This window comes from Salvia miltiorrhiza, chromosome 4 (genome assembly GCF_028751815.1).
Source record: "Salvia miltiorrhiza cultivar Shanhuang (shh) chromosome 4, IMPLAD_Smil_shh, whole genome shotgun sequence".
NCBI classification, from domain to species: domain Eukaryota; kingdom Viridiplantae; phylum Streptophyta; class Magnoliopsida; order Lamiales; family Lamiaceae; genus Salvia; species Salvia miltiorrhiza.
Window position 1 is genome coordinate 8,351,396 of NC_080390.1, and position 15,495 is coordinate 8,366,890.

Consider the following 15,495-nt stretch of genomic DNA (forward strand, 5'->3'; position numbering starts at 1 on the left):
TCTTGTTTGTTTTTCGGTTTCTCGTGGCTTCTCGCGGGTGCTTTCACTTGTTTTTGTTCTTTCTATTTTTCTTTTAATAAAATTTCTATTTCAGCAGAATACTAATTTTTATTTCAAGTCACTAAATTATTTCATTTAATTAATTCAACTTTATTTCATTGAGTTTTAATTATTTCTTATTATTATATCGGATTTAATTAATAATATAATTTTTTATTATTTCAATTATATAATTAAACTTGATTAATGTTGAGTTTAATTATTTCGACTATAATACTATATTATAATATATGGTCTTTAAGTATATTGTTATATTGTTATATAATTTCAACTAATCAATTAAATTTGATTTCATTGAATATAATAATTTCGACTTCGTTACTCAGACAATTGTGGTTCATTTTGCTATTAGCCTATTACCACATCAATTACAATATTATATTATATTCAAATAAAGAATATGCTATATAGGTTTTGCGATCAAAATCCCTGCATATGATTCATCTTATTTAATTTTTTCTCATTACTCACCCTATAGTATTTCATTTTCTTATTATTTTGTCGCTTTTAATAAAGTATACGTTATATATACTTTTTTCGAGCAAAATCCCATCATATGATTCATTCTTTTTTATTACAAATTCACTAATTAATTTCAACTATCAATTAAACTTGTTTGCATTGAGTTTAATTATTTTGACTTCGTTACTCACACAATCGTAGTTCATTTTTTTTTACGATTAAGCAAGACATATAAGCTTACTTTTTTATGATTCATGGTTGATTTTGTTTAATTTTGAATTTCCAAATTAACTAATTTATTTCAATTAATTAATTCAACTTTATTACATTGAGTATAATTATTCATTATTATTATATCGCATTTCATACTAAATTATAATTCAAGTATATGATTCTTTGAGATTAACTATTTGGACTTTTCTATTCACACTGTCACTATGGTAGTCAATTTTCTTGTTATTGTATCAATTTCAATACTATAACATACTACTTTGTCTTAAAGTGTACGTTATAAAGTTTACCGCGCAACCTCCCTATTTTTTCTTTTCTTTCAAAATCACTAATTCTTTAAACTTTATTTCATTGCGTATACTTTATTTTTAAAAAATTCAAAACTTTATTTCAATTATATTATTCAACTTTATTACATTGTATATAGTTATTACATTGCGAAAAATTATTATTATATCGTGCTTAATACTATATTATAATACATTGTCTTCAAATATTTGTTATATAGTTCTCCGACCAAAATACCACCGTATGATTCATTTTTATTTTTATTTTTATTTTTATTTTTTCAAATTCACTAATTTATTTCAATTAATTAATACAACTAAATTTCATTTACTATAATTATTTCTTATTATTTTATCTCGTTTAATACTATATTATAATTCATTGTATTCAACTATATGTTATATAGATTCCAATAAAAATCTTTGCATACGATTGACTATACTTTATTTTTTATTCCAACTTTAATAATATTTCAATTATATAATTAAATTTGATGAATGTTGAGTTTAATTATTTCGACTTTAATATTATATTATAATATATGGTCTTCAAGTGTATTGTTATATAATTTCAACTAACTAATTAATTTTTTTTCATTGAGTATAATTATTTCGACTTCGTTACTCACACGATCGTGGTTCAATTTGTTACCATCATATTGATTACAATACTTTATTATAATATATTAAAATAAGTATATGTAATATAGTTTTAAATTTTATTTTATTTCAAATTCACTAATTTATTTCAATTAATTAATTCAACTCTATTTTATTGAGTATAATTATTTGTTATTATTATATCGCGTTTAATACTATATTATAATACATTGTCTAAAATGTATATAGTTTTCCAACCAAAATTACATCGTATTCACATTTTTTTCCAACCTTCACTAATTTATTTCTATTAATTAATTAAAATTTATTTCCTATTATTATATCTCGTTTACTGCATTATTATAATACATTTAATACAAGTATATGTTATTTATTTTTTCGACCAATGCCCCATTATATTGTTTCCAAACTGAACAAATGTATATTTGTACATACAATTCAAAAAATACAAAATAATTATCGAAAAATAAAATATATGTTGAAAGGATTATTTTTAGGAGAATCTCTAAATTAGGTAATCAAATCTAGGATTAGTTTTGGGATAATTAGAATCCCTAAATTAGTGGAAACAAATCTACGATTAATTATAGTAGAATTAGAATATCTAAATTAGTGGAAACAAATCTAGGATTAATTATAGCAGAATTAGAATCTCTAAATTAGTGGAAACAAATTTAAGATTAGTTTTAGCGGAATACACAAATTAGTGGAAACAAATAAAAAAAAATTAGCAATATAAATATCCGAAATAATAACATAATTTAATATTATTTATTTTTATCTTATAAAAAAAATCTAATTTTTGAAAAAAATTAAAAATAATATCCGAAAATAAATCTAGTATTATTTTAAGGAGAAACACAAAATTAGTTGAAACAATTTAATAAAAAACAAATAACCACAAAATTTAGGAGTAATAATTTTTGGGAAAAAAATAAATAATATTAATTAAGAAAAAAAAATAGCTGGAAACAAATCTAGAATTATTATAGCAAGAAACACTAAATTATTGGTAACAAAACAATAATAAAATTTAAAAACAAATAAATCAAAAACAAAACCGAAAAAAATATATTCGAATTATATAATTTATAAAATTTTCTGAAATAAAAACAAGGAAACAAAGTCTTCGAAAAATAAGGAAACAAAACGGAAGATTTTGTGAAAATTGGAAACAAATTAGCCGGAAAAAAAAGGAAAGAAAATGGACGAAAAAATCAAGGGAGAGAGACTAATTTCGGATATATATACGTAGAAAAAATCAAGGGATAAAACAGTAAAAATAATAAACCCCTAAAACCGGTCCACTCTCTATCCACTAAAAAACTAGTTTTTTACCAGGTGTTCAGTACACCTGGTGTTCAAATGTCATTATTGTCGGAATAAATTGTAGTAGCCCGCTATTTTATTTTATGATTAAGATTAGTAAATGCGAGATTTAAATTATTGCATCCTCAGTTATTTTTAATCCAGTGATTAATTTCCTGTTAACTTAGCCTAGATATTTGAATTTAATGCAATTGCATGTTATGATCGCAATCGAATTATTGAGCCAGTCAATAATTTATAATTTTAGATTTATAACTGACTTAGTAAAGTCATGTTATTTTTTTTTTACTTGCAATAGAAATATCATTTCTATGTATTTACCTTTATCACTCGAGTCGTGGATTTATTTCAGCTTGTGAAGTGAATTAAATCTACGGATTTAATTTAGATTTATTCTACAAGTCACGATGTTAATAGATGAGAAGTCGGCGATCAAAATATGAGAATTTTTAGAGTATTTTGTAATTTTAGCAAGACCCGAGATTAATAACAGATATAGATTTACCAACAGAGAATGATTTATTTTATTCATCACATCACAACTTTACAACTTATTATTCCCTACATCCTTATTTCCTACCTACTACATCAAGAAAACAAACCAAACTTCCTACCTACTATATCAAGAAAAGAAAAGGAAAGGCATGCGTGTGGGAACAAAATCAGCCATTTTAGTAGACTACTCAAGTATAGCCATTAATGCACTCCTTCAAATAAACATATCAGCAGCAACTCTCTTCCATTTCACTTCTCATTTCCCCTCCATTCTGCACTAATAACCCACGTGAAGGAGGAACTCCATTCATTGCTCTTCTGCCAAACTTTAGAGTGTATCTATCAACTGATTCAATCACACAGCAGCCACCCAAACACAAGGATCCACAGGTATATACTAAGCTTCCCTATTCAATCCATTAGCATTTCATCCAACAAGCATGATCAGTTAATGAATACTAAGTATATAATGAGTATATGCATAAGGGGCTTAGCAATCACGAAGTCAGTAAGAATTCCTATGATATAGAAACAACTACATGTTTAGTTTAATCTCTTGCATAATCAAATAGGAAACAAGATGATTTATGGGCTGCACCAACTGGAATAACACTAGAAACCAAACTGAGGGATTTTCGTTTAGAACACCTTAAACCTGTGTGAGTGAGAGACTTGAAATCGGACGGAGGGGAGGCTGCCCTGTTCCGCCGAACCGAAGAGCGTCGACGGAGGCACAGCTCTGCTGCTCGCCGGACGCGGTAAGAGAAGAACCCCGACGACGACCACAACTCTGATCCCAGGGTCGGCAACGCGACGACGCGGCGACCTTCGCTGCTTCCAGAGCAACAGTCGCAGCGACAACGTTCACAAAGGAGAAAATAGGTGGCGGCTTCGGCTTCGGCTTCGCTTCCTGGGAGAGAAGGGGACGACGATGGCCTCGTCGGACTTCAGAAATAACGACAGCAACGGCGAAACTTCGATGATTGATGACCGGAGAAACTAGACTGTAACCATTCCAGATTTGGGGAATTAGGACTCAATCTTTGAGTGGCCTCTCCTAAATCTGAGAGACAGCAGCAGAAGTTCGTGCCGACGACACGAAGACGCCAGAGCTTCAGGTGTAGCGGCGGCAGCGGCAATTTCTGATTTGGGGAGGAAATCAGGGCTCCTTCTATATTTTGCCTCCTTCCATGAATCGAAAGGGAGAATAGATGGAGAGAGGAGAAGAACGGGAGGGATGAACGGCGGTCGACGGTCGCCGGGCTCCGGAGCCGCGGCGGCGGACTCCTTGGCTGAGAACGAGAGAGAGAAGAGAGGGAAGTAGCCGATTTTGAGAGTATAGAGAGAGAGATCGATTTTGAGAGAAATGGGAGAGAAAAAGCGTGAACCGTGAAGGAAGAAGGAAGGATTTGGGCTGAAACTTTGGGCCAACTTGTGGGCTAAAATTTAATTGATGATGGGCTCCTATTTTATTAAGTTGGGCCAAATTCTGGGGCTTTATTTATTTTAGTATTTGGGCCGAAAGTTGGGCCTTATTTATTTTACTCAGATGGGCATCTATTACATGATTTCTTTGGGCCGAATTTATTTAAATTAAAGCCCACCTATTTTATTTTAATTGGGCTGTTATATTATCTTCGTTGGGCCTCGTTTGATTTATTTAATTGAGCCCAGCTAATCAAATTATTTATTTATTGGGCCAAGATTTATTTAATTACTTGAGCCGATGAATTATTTCAATTGGGCCTTTCATGTTAATTATTCAAGCCACTTCTACTTAATTAATTATTAGGCTATCTTATGTTGGGCCTTTTAATTATTTAATCTTATAACATTACTTGTTCCTATTTATTAAGCCCAATTAATTATGAGGTTATAAAGCGAATAAGTTGAAGTATTTATTTATTTTCTATTGACTACGAGGAATGGGGTTTATTTAATCAGTGGAGTATAACATCCTGAAGAGAATAGATTAATTTTAGTTAATTATCCGGCTTCATGAGATGAGACTTAGCTTTGGTTTAAATCCGATAGCCTGGATTAACAATAGAAATTCCCTGATTATTATTTCTGAATAATAATTCATAAGAGGATCATGCATCGTTAATTACGCATTCTCATTTATTGAGGATTTTATTCGAGCAAATATCTTACTTTATATCATCACAATAAAGGTAAAGCGCGAGAGTAATAATAGCCAGTCAAGGAGCTACTTTACCAAAGCAAAAGTTGCTATCAGGTGGGCATTACTTTCATATATATATCAAATGAGTTTGATGTTACAATTGAACAAGTTATTCCGTTATAAAATCTTTGAATTAAAGTTATTTCAAGTATTGTCTTGCCATAAAATGTTTCAATTTTAGTATGATATCTATCTGCTTTGGCTTTGCCAATGATGCAATCGAATTCGGGTCCTGAGCAGTTGATAGCTATCCTGCCAGGACTAGTGTACACCAGTGACCGTGAGTCATCTAGCGGGTTGGCCGGTCAAGTGACCGTGAGAGGTGGCCACCTCTCCGGCACACAGTTCCAGATATGATAGATTACAAGAGAACTTAGTCTGCAGACGAACTTTAAGAATCACAAATGAACTTAGTAAGCTTGGGCCTTTTTAGCGAAAAACTCCCTTGATGTACTGTTTATGATGGCATGACAATTTACACTTTTGAAGCATGTATTTTTATACTTAGGCATACGTGCCCACTGAGTACTTTTGTACTCAGCCCTGCATATATTTCTAAATGTGCAGGTTGAGCAGTTGCCGATGGTGATGAAGTGACGAGCGGGACTCTTTTGTCTTATTATGTATTAATGAACTCTAGGGATATATGTCTTCATACATGTAATCAGAACCTTATTCCGCTGCGTACTCAGAAGTTTTATGTTATTTTGGCTAAGTCGGAGTTATCCGAACTTACTAGTTATTTGAGTCTATACGACTAAACCTCCGTTATATTATATCCCTTTTGTTAACAATGATGAAATGCGATCCTTCCTTGTTTGATTATCCCCCTTTCTACCCCGCTTCTAATCTCCCTCCATTAGTCACGGTTTTCCCGGCTTAATTATCCTTAATTAGGGCCGGTCGTGACATAAATAGTCATATCCTGTATCAAGAAAGCAATAAATAATCCCATGCCTAATCGTATTGATTAATGGATAATTAAGGAAAGTCAAACGTAATACTATACGTAAATTATGTGACAGAGAAGGGTAAAATCTTGCAGAGAATAAATTTTCAGAATCTGGCTTTTCATCTCAACTTAAAAAACATCAAATGAAACTCCTTGGGGAATATCTGATGTAAACAAAACAAAACCTAGCTAGTTGAGAATGGGCAATAGTAGTTTAAAAAAAAGGGTTAAGTACCAAATACCCCCAACGTTGGGGCCCCTATCGCGTATAGGACCCTATAGTCAGGCTCCGCGCTGTTTACTACCTCAATGTGGCTAAACCTAAGCAAATCCCCCCTCAAATACCAAATACCCCTGCATTAAGTCACCATTGGGGGTATTTGGTACTTAATACCTGACTATAGGGTCCTATACGCGATAGGGGCCCAACGTTGGGGGGATTTGCTTAGGTTTAGCCACGTTGAGGTAGTAAACAGTGCGGACCCTGACTATATGGTCCTATACGCGATAGGGGCCCCAACGTTGGGGGTATTTGGTACTTAACCCTAAAAAGAAAAGCAAATTAAAAGACATGAGGGAAATCATTCTCATCCCTAGCGCCGGAGGTGTAAAGCATAACTTTAACCTTAAACTCATTTAGAACCTGAGAATCAGCAACCTCATCATCTATCATCTCCTTCACCACAACACGACGAAGCCTCTCCAATCGCAGACCACTTGGTAGTCCTCGCCCGACCGCATCCGGCGGCGGGGCACCACTTTCTTTTTCGATTCGATTCGAGGTAGGATCGAAGGAGATGTCTGTTGATTTCGGCTTCTGATGAGAGGCTCTCGACCATGTCCAGGGTTACGGCCGCTTTGCAGGGGGGCTTGGGGCAGCACAGCGTCAGGCGCCGTCGCGATGTATTTTCTCCAGCACTCTGCGCAGAAGAGATGCTTTTCGGGGCGGGTCTCGTCGTAGCAAATCTTGCAGACCGCCGGGATCACTGGTCGTATGCGGAGGTGACGCTCCAGTTATTTGTGGTGAGAAGGGAGCAGGCTACGCCTCTTGGAACCGAGAGAACGTCGCAAACTGTCGAGATATCGTTTTCGACAACAAGTTTGATGTCTTCTTCTTTTAGGATTTTATATTGTTTCTGGCCGCTGCTGGCGGCGGAGGACAAGTCGTATCGCTGCCGCTCTCTAGATTCTAATCCTCTTCCTCCAAATCCATGGAAGTTAGTTGTTGAGGATTTTAGGTTTATGATTTACCCAATCACAAGTTTAATGATTGTGATTTATAAATAGTAGAATTAGAATTTGCAAGGAATCAGAAAAGGATTAGAATTAGATTTGTTGGATATTCTCAACATATCTATATAATCTATATTATATAAAAGAGGAGTTTTCCCTCTTTTTCCACCAATTTTTCAATTATTTTATCTCTCTTCCTATCAATTTTTTCACTTCTCATTTTTTTTCTTCTAAATATCGTCATATTTGATTAATGAAAAAACTATTCAATATGCATCTTAAATTTAAGTTCGTGAAAAGATCTTAAATATGATATAAAAATCATCAAAATAAATATATTATGAAGTTTTTTTTTAATATGTTTCTCTCCATTAATTTTTACAACTTTCTTTTTCTATGTTTGTATATGAAATATTTATTTATTAAAATATATTTTGCATTTATTCATATTTTGATTATATTTAATATTTATATTTATTTATTTAAATATATTAATTAATTTCGATATTTGTCGTGCATCGCACGAATGGAACTACTAGTTTATGATATAATATACGACAATTCTAAATTGATCCTAAAATTCTAGGTATTTAAAGGGAAAATTAATAGGAAACGAGTTTTAACCCCAACTGCAACTCCGCAAGTATCGGCCCAAGTTTGTTCGTGAATAAGAAGATTTATTTTTCTTCTTTTTGAATATAATTAAAGCGCTAAACACAAACTGACCAATAAGCTAATTTGGATATCATAAAAACTCATGTGCAATCGATTCCATGGTGCAATCGGATTGTACACTGTCCAAATCCTTATCCAATTAACTTATCCTGATTCATTTTTAAATATTAAAGTCTGAATTTGGGTTCTGTACAATCCGATTACATGGTGCAACCTGTTGACAGGAGACCACCTCTTTAAAATATTTATGTCAAATCGCAAAGGAAAAAATTAATGTGTAATATTACAGGCTTACAGCTATATTCATCATATCTTATCTCTTTGTTCCTAGTGCGTTATTAAAATCTTTGTAAAATCCTAGTGTGTTCCTGTGCTGCCAGCCTGCCACCTCCAGTTTTGAGGTTGAGTTAGCTGCTCTGCTCGAGGGTCTTAGACTGATTATTACTTTCTCAGTACATATCTGAGTTGAGTTGGATGTTGCGGCGATCGTTTGGCTTATGTCTGCAGCCTGCAGGGCATCACGAGCAGCGACAGATGCATATTTGCACCCATGGGGGCACGTGCCCTCACAAATCTGTTTATTTTTATTATTATTATTATATATATATATATATATATATATATTTTATTAAATAGAGGTTTTTTATAAAAGAAAAAGTAAAAAGAATCCCTTGAGAGCACAAAACGCAGACTAAGGGCACGAAACTCGAAAAGAGATCGTTAAACAAAGAAACCTGAAGACATTAGTGATCCCATAAATCAGGATAGTCGTCCATCTCATCTGACCAACGTCTATGAACTATATTATTCATTGCATTCATGCTATCACTATTGCTATAATCAACCACAAAGTTCATCGGATTGTACCCCATTTCCCCCGCATTCCTGAGGCGACCTTTTATGCTACCTTCCGGAACTGCTTGCATCGGCTCACTTATATATATATATATATATATATATATATATATATGTATAATTAAAATATATATTAATAAAGAAGCAAATCTATAAATCTTCAATCCCCAATAAATATATATTTAGTTTGAAAGTGTATTTTATGCAATGAATATCATAAAGAATTATTTATACGGTCGAATTTTAGTTTGAAAGTGTATTTTTTGCAATGAAAGAATTGTCTACGCAATCAAATAAGAGATAAATACATGAATGATAATTTGATTGTATATATTGAGAAAGAAAATTTGATAGTCGATTATGCAAATATTTCGGTCGATGAAAACTCGTAGATTTTAGTTCTAATAAACTTGAATTATTATGTAGTAATTTTTTTAACGTATTTCATATTTATATTATGTTTATATTTTGTGCCCCCACAATATAAAAATTCTGGATCCGTCCCTGATCACCGACAGTGGCCATGCCGTCGGTAATCTCTCAGTAAGTCAATCAAAAAAGATCCGTCTTTTTTCCCGTCGGTAATTCCTCAGTAATTATCGAGGGTGGCCTTGCCGTAGGCAATTTCCTCGGTATTCCGATTGTTTTTTGTAGTGTTTAAGGTTATGGTTGAATATTTCTAACCCGAAAAAATCTTCAACCCGATTAGTCCGCACCTGAATAACCCGTAACCCGATAGGGCTAGCCCAAAACCCGGTGAGTTGGCCCCTTTGATATCCCTAATCATGGGTCTCATTCTCCATTAGCAGTACGTATATCCAAATTACTCACTTTTTGAAACATGTGTCACTCTCTCCTGACATTAGTAAGACGTGCATTGAAAACTCACATTTTCGCTATTCGCTAATTTGAATTCGAAATTTAATAAGTAAATTTAAAAAATTATATATATAAGCACAATCACTTTCAAAAATATTATATTCCCCCATTCCCCCTCCCAAATAAAAAATCAACTTACTATTTTAAAAATAATTTTTTGTTTCTAATTGTTGTATACATTTCGTCTACTCTAGATTATACAAATATTTTTTGTTATATTTTTATTTTATTGATACAATTTATCAAATTTTCATAATTTTTACCGTGTAGTTCTTATTGAAAATGGAATTGCAGCTTAACACTATCTTATATGACCAGTATTGCTTGTTTATTTAATGAAATATGTAAAAATATATTTTTGTCTAAAATGATCATAAAATGTTCAGTTAATGTAAATACAATATTTAGCTACCTGTATATTTAATAAAACATGTAATCACATATTTTTATCTAAATCCAGTTACATGTTTATTTCATGAAATATATATATATATATATATATATATATAGAAAAGTTAAACAGAGAATGCTAAATATTTAGAGAATAGAGAATTCGCGAAATAAAAACGAACAGATCTACAATTTTTACGAACAAATCAATGTACCGCGTGAACAGCAATTTGCCCCGGGTTCGAATCCTGCTGGTGGCGAGTTTTTCTCTTTTTTCACTAAATACGTCTGTTCGTTAGTTATGTTGATCTGTTCATAAAATGTATAGACTTGTTCAAAATGAAATATATAATAATTCTCTGTTTAACTTGACCCTATATATATATATATATATATATATATTTGTCTAAAATGATTATAAAATCTTCACTTAAAGTATATACGATATTTAGTAAGCCTAAATAAAATTATTATATTAACATTGATCAAGATTTATGATTTTAAATGGACTTTTAACAAAATTATTTATTTATTTATTTATTCATTCTTTCTTTCATGAACATTCAATTAGCAAGTATAAAATAAATGAAAATTTAAGATTAATCAAGTCACTATAGGTATATATCAATTATAAGCACACCAAATTAAATATAATATAATCATGATACTATAATTTATAGTATTAATTAATTTTTTTTTACCTCTCAAATATGACTTATAATCGCACCATTTTTTTTTGACAAAATCACTTATAATTTCGGCTGGAAAGTTTAATTGTTTGTTGGCCGAATTTGACTAAATTAATTTATTCATTTAATACATAAAAAATATTTAAAATATCATGATCTTTGATCATCTATTTTAGGATAATTGTTGTTAGGTTGTATTTATTATTATTTCATCAAAATAAAAATTTTAAAATTAAATATATATTCATTAAATATAAAAAAAAGTACTATCGCGCGCGCGCGCACACACACACACATATATATTAGTACTGTATATATTTCAATAGAAATTTTAAATAAGTTATTTTAATATAATGTGTATAGTTTATATCATCTTTAATTTTTTCATGTATGTTTTGATTTGAACGAAATTTAAATTCAGGGCAAGCTAAAGTTTATGTATTTATATTACAACTTAATATAATTGAAGTCGAATTTAGAGAAGCTGCTTATGAAGTTCATCTCCAAGTTCGATGAAAGGATGGGGAAGATAGAGTCCACTACCGCTGCTCTGGGGACTCAGATGAAGATGTTCGAGACCCAATTAGGTCAAATGGCCAATGCAATCACAAATCTGCATCAGCCAGGCTAGTTCCCGAGCAATACAATTGTTAATCCAAATGAGCATTGCAAGGCAATAAATCTACGGAGTGGGACTACTTATGAGGGTCGAAGATGCCCGAGGAAGTGATTCCAGAGCCAGCTGTGGAGCAGGAACTGGAGGAAGTCGTAGTAGAGGAGCCTAGAAAGAGGAAGGACGATAAGAGGAAGATCGATTCATCCATATCTGTGCCTATGCCTTTTCCTCAGTGACATCATAAAGAGAGGATGAAGGAGCAGTTCTCTAAATTTTTAGAGATCTTCAGGAAGGTTCACATCAATATACCATTGGTGGAGGAGTTGCAGGAGATGCCGCAGTATGCCAAGCTCTTCAGGGATATTATCTCACGCAAGAAGAGATTGGGGGAATTTGAGATAGTAAACCTCAATGAAGAGTGCAGCGCGATTTTGCCGAGGAAGTTGCCAGGGAAGCTCAAGGATTCGGGCAGCTTTACTATTTCCTGCATTATTGGAGGCCAGCATTTTGGGAAGGCACTCTGCGATTTGGGGGCGAGCATCAATCTCATGCCCCTATCTATTTTTCAGCGGCTGGCCAATGAAGAGATGAAGCCGACGTCGATTCCTTTGCATATGGCGGATAGGTCGGTTACTTACTGATCACTAATTTATTAGCAATAAAAAATACCGCAACTAACACGGTGTAATCGTAGTATAAACAGCAACCAAGTATCGTATCCACAGGGACTGACACAACGAAATAACTTTAGCTATCCCCGAAACAGGCTATCCCCAAATATTTTCAAATGTTTTCAGGTTAACGGCAGGTGATGACGGGGCAGAGCTGAGGCTAAGGTTCAACTCCATGTTTTGACTTCCGCTGTAGAATTAGCCAGTATCTGTCTTTTGTTTTCCTTAACTTAAGACCTATTATGTTGTGACTCTAAACAATATCTTTTGTTGAGCCGAGACTTTTAATTCGCAAGTATTTCATTCTATAAATGTTGGTTATCTGAAACATGACACTAAACTTGTGATCCTAAAGTTATTATGTTTGTTGATGGATTTGTATCACTTGAATACCTGTCTTTCTTCATCCAAAGGGGCTAAGCCCTATTGTTATCCCTTTTATTTGGATTTCACAAGGTTTTTCCCTTGTTCATTTTAAATTATGAGTCATACCCCGGTTAAAGTATTCGTTTCAAGAATTGGGGTGTGACACAGCTAACAGAAAGTAGGAAGGTTTGATTAACACTAAACTCAAATAGCAACAAATAAAAGCACGTAGAAGAATCAAATATTAAAGACAACTGATCTTAGGGTAGTAAATTCATTAACTAAATCTACGCAATTAATCTATTAATCCTATATACCAGTTTAATCTAGTTATGATGAAAGATCACTTAATTAATCAATCACTCTCGCTAGAGCAGCAATGATCATAGATTAGTAAATTCTCTATCTCTGTTAGGTCTCAAGAAAATCTACTAACTCCCTATAGCTCCTAAGAATAGCTCCCTATGATCCACCTATCTCCGCTAGGTCTTAAGGTTAAGATCATATCATACATTCCTGAATCCGCTAAACAGTTATCTCCGCTAGGTCTCATACTGAATAGCTAAACATGCAAACTATTGATCAGATAATTTACAAGAAAACAAGCACCATGAATTATGAATCATAAACTGGAAGGCACAAAGGCATTAACAAAAAAATCACATAAATTTAATCAACTATTTACAAGCCCTAGAATCAGCTAAACAAAACTAGACAGACATAATGAAATAAATCATAAACATAATTAAAAAGAACACAATTGGAAGAACTGAATTATATAAAAACTGAATAAGAACGATTGTAGCGGCTTGAATCTTCAATACTGATCCAAGCCTTGAAAATTGGAAAGCAATAAAATTCTAAAGCTATAAAACTGAAAAATTAAGTTTGGGAACCCTGAATAGGTTAAAAGAAGACCTATATATAGTACCAGGGTAAACTATAGAGTTTGAACTCGAAAAGAACTTGAAAAACACGCAAAAACATAAAAACACGGACAAACGGCGACCCCGCGGCGGGCGGGCGGCGGGCGCCGTCTTCTGCACAAAATTTCCCCACGCGGCGGCGGTCATACGGCGGGCGCCGACCACGCCGATTTCTCGGCGGGCTGCGCGACGGTCGTCGGATGCTCGCTGAATGATGCCTAAAATTTCTTCTTCGGCCGGCGGTCGCCGACTGCTCCATTTCTTCATTTTTTTGAGCTCTTCAAACTCGTTTCCTCGATTTTCGCATCCGGAACACTTGTAACTTGATATTTGGATCTTCAACATCCATATGTAGCTTTCAAAATACTCAAACCTAAAGCAAAACAACTAAAACCATACCCAAATGCAATATCACAAAAAAATATGAAACTTAAACCAATTGATATCACAATCAAGCATAATTCTAGCACTTTGAACACTTAAACACTCCTAAAAACAATGCAAAATGAGTGTTTATCACTTACCCACGGGGGATAGTGGATGACGTACTGGTGAAAGTTAATGAGTTCATATTCTCCGCTAATTTTGTGGTGCTCGATTTTGAGGAGGACAGGACTATCCCGTTGATTCTTGGGAGACCGTTCTTGGCCACGGGACGAGCTTTGATTGATGTGGCCAATGAAGAGCTCACCTTGAGGGTGAATGATGAGAGCCACACCTTCTCCATATATCGTGCTTTGAAGTTTTACGATGAGAAGGAAGCTACTGACATGGTGGAGTGCAAGCTGTTGAGCATAGTTGAATCTTACGACACCTCGTTTACATGGAAGGGTCTTGGTGACCCTCTTGAGGCTTGCATCTCTCGATCCATTTTCTCTACTAATTTTGATTTCTCTCTTGATTTGCATCCTTATTCTCATGAGTTGTTTGAGTGTTGCAGTGCGTTGGATAGCAAAGTAGAGTTTCCAAAGAGGAAGGGACGATTTCTAGAGCTGCGCACCGAGGAGGAGAAGAAGAAGATGAAGGAAGAAAAGGGGGCTGCTTCAAAGCTTGAGTTGAATCTGTTGCCGGATCACTTACGATACGCCTTCCTAGGTAATGGTGAGACGTATCCGGTAATTGTATCAGCTTACATTTCCCCGTCTGAATTAGATTCGTTGTTGCATGTGTTGAGAAAGCATAAGTCTTCTATTGGTTGATCGATCTCTGATTTGAAAGGGATTAGCCCGTCTATATGTATGCATAGGATTTTTCTTGATGAGAATGTGCAACCTAGAGTTCAACCTCAAAGGCGTTTGAATCCTATTATGCAAGAGGTTGTTAGGAAAGAAGTGTTGAAATTGCTTGATGTTGGGATTATATATGCTATATCTGACAGTGAGTGGGTAAGTCCTACCCAAGTGGTAGCTAAGAAAGGGGGGATGATTGTTGTGAAAGGTGAGTCTAATGAGATTATTGCTACACTTGTGGTGTCTGGATGGAGAGTTTGTATTGATTATCGCATGTTGAATGGTGCTACTAGGAAATACCACTTTCCCCTCCCCTTTATTGATCAGATGCTTGATAGATTGGC

The 15,495-nt window shown here is 33.7% G+C and overlaps 1 protein-coding gene across 1 annotated transcript; it reads left to right on the top strand.

Moving 5' to 3' along the window:
* The first annotated feature begins 12,057 nt into the window (after positions 1–12,057).
* On the top strand, positions 12,058–15,121 carry LOC131022943 (uncharacterized). Its single transcript, XM_057952483.1, has 3 exons — positions 12,058–12,191; positions 12,249–12,584; positions 14,536–15,121. The coding sequence occupies exons 1-3, from the start codon at positions 12,058–12,060 to the stop codon at positions 15,119–15,121; spliced, it is 1,056 nt and encodes a 351-aa protein (XP_057808466.1).
* Positions 15,122–15,495: the final 374 nt, after the last annotated feature.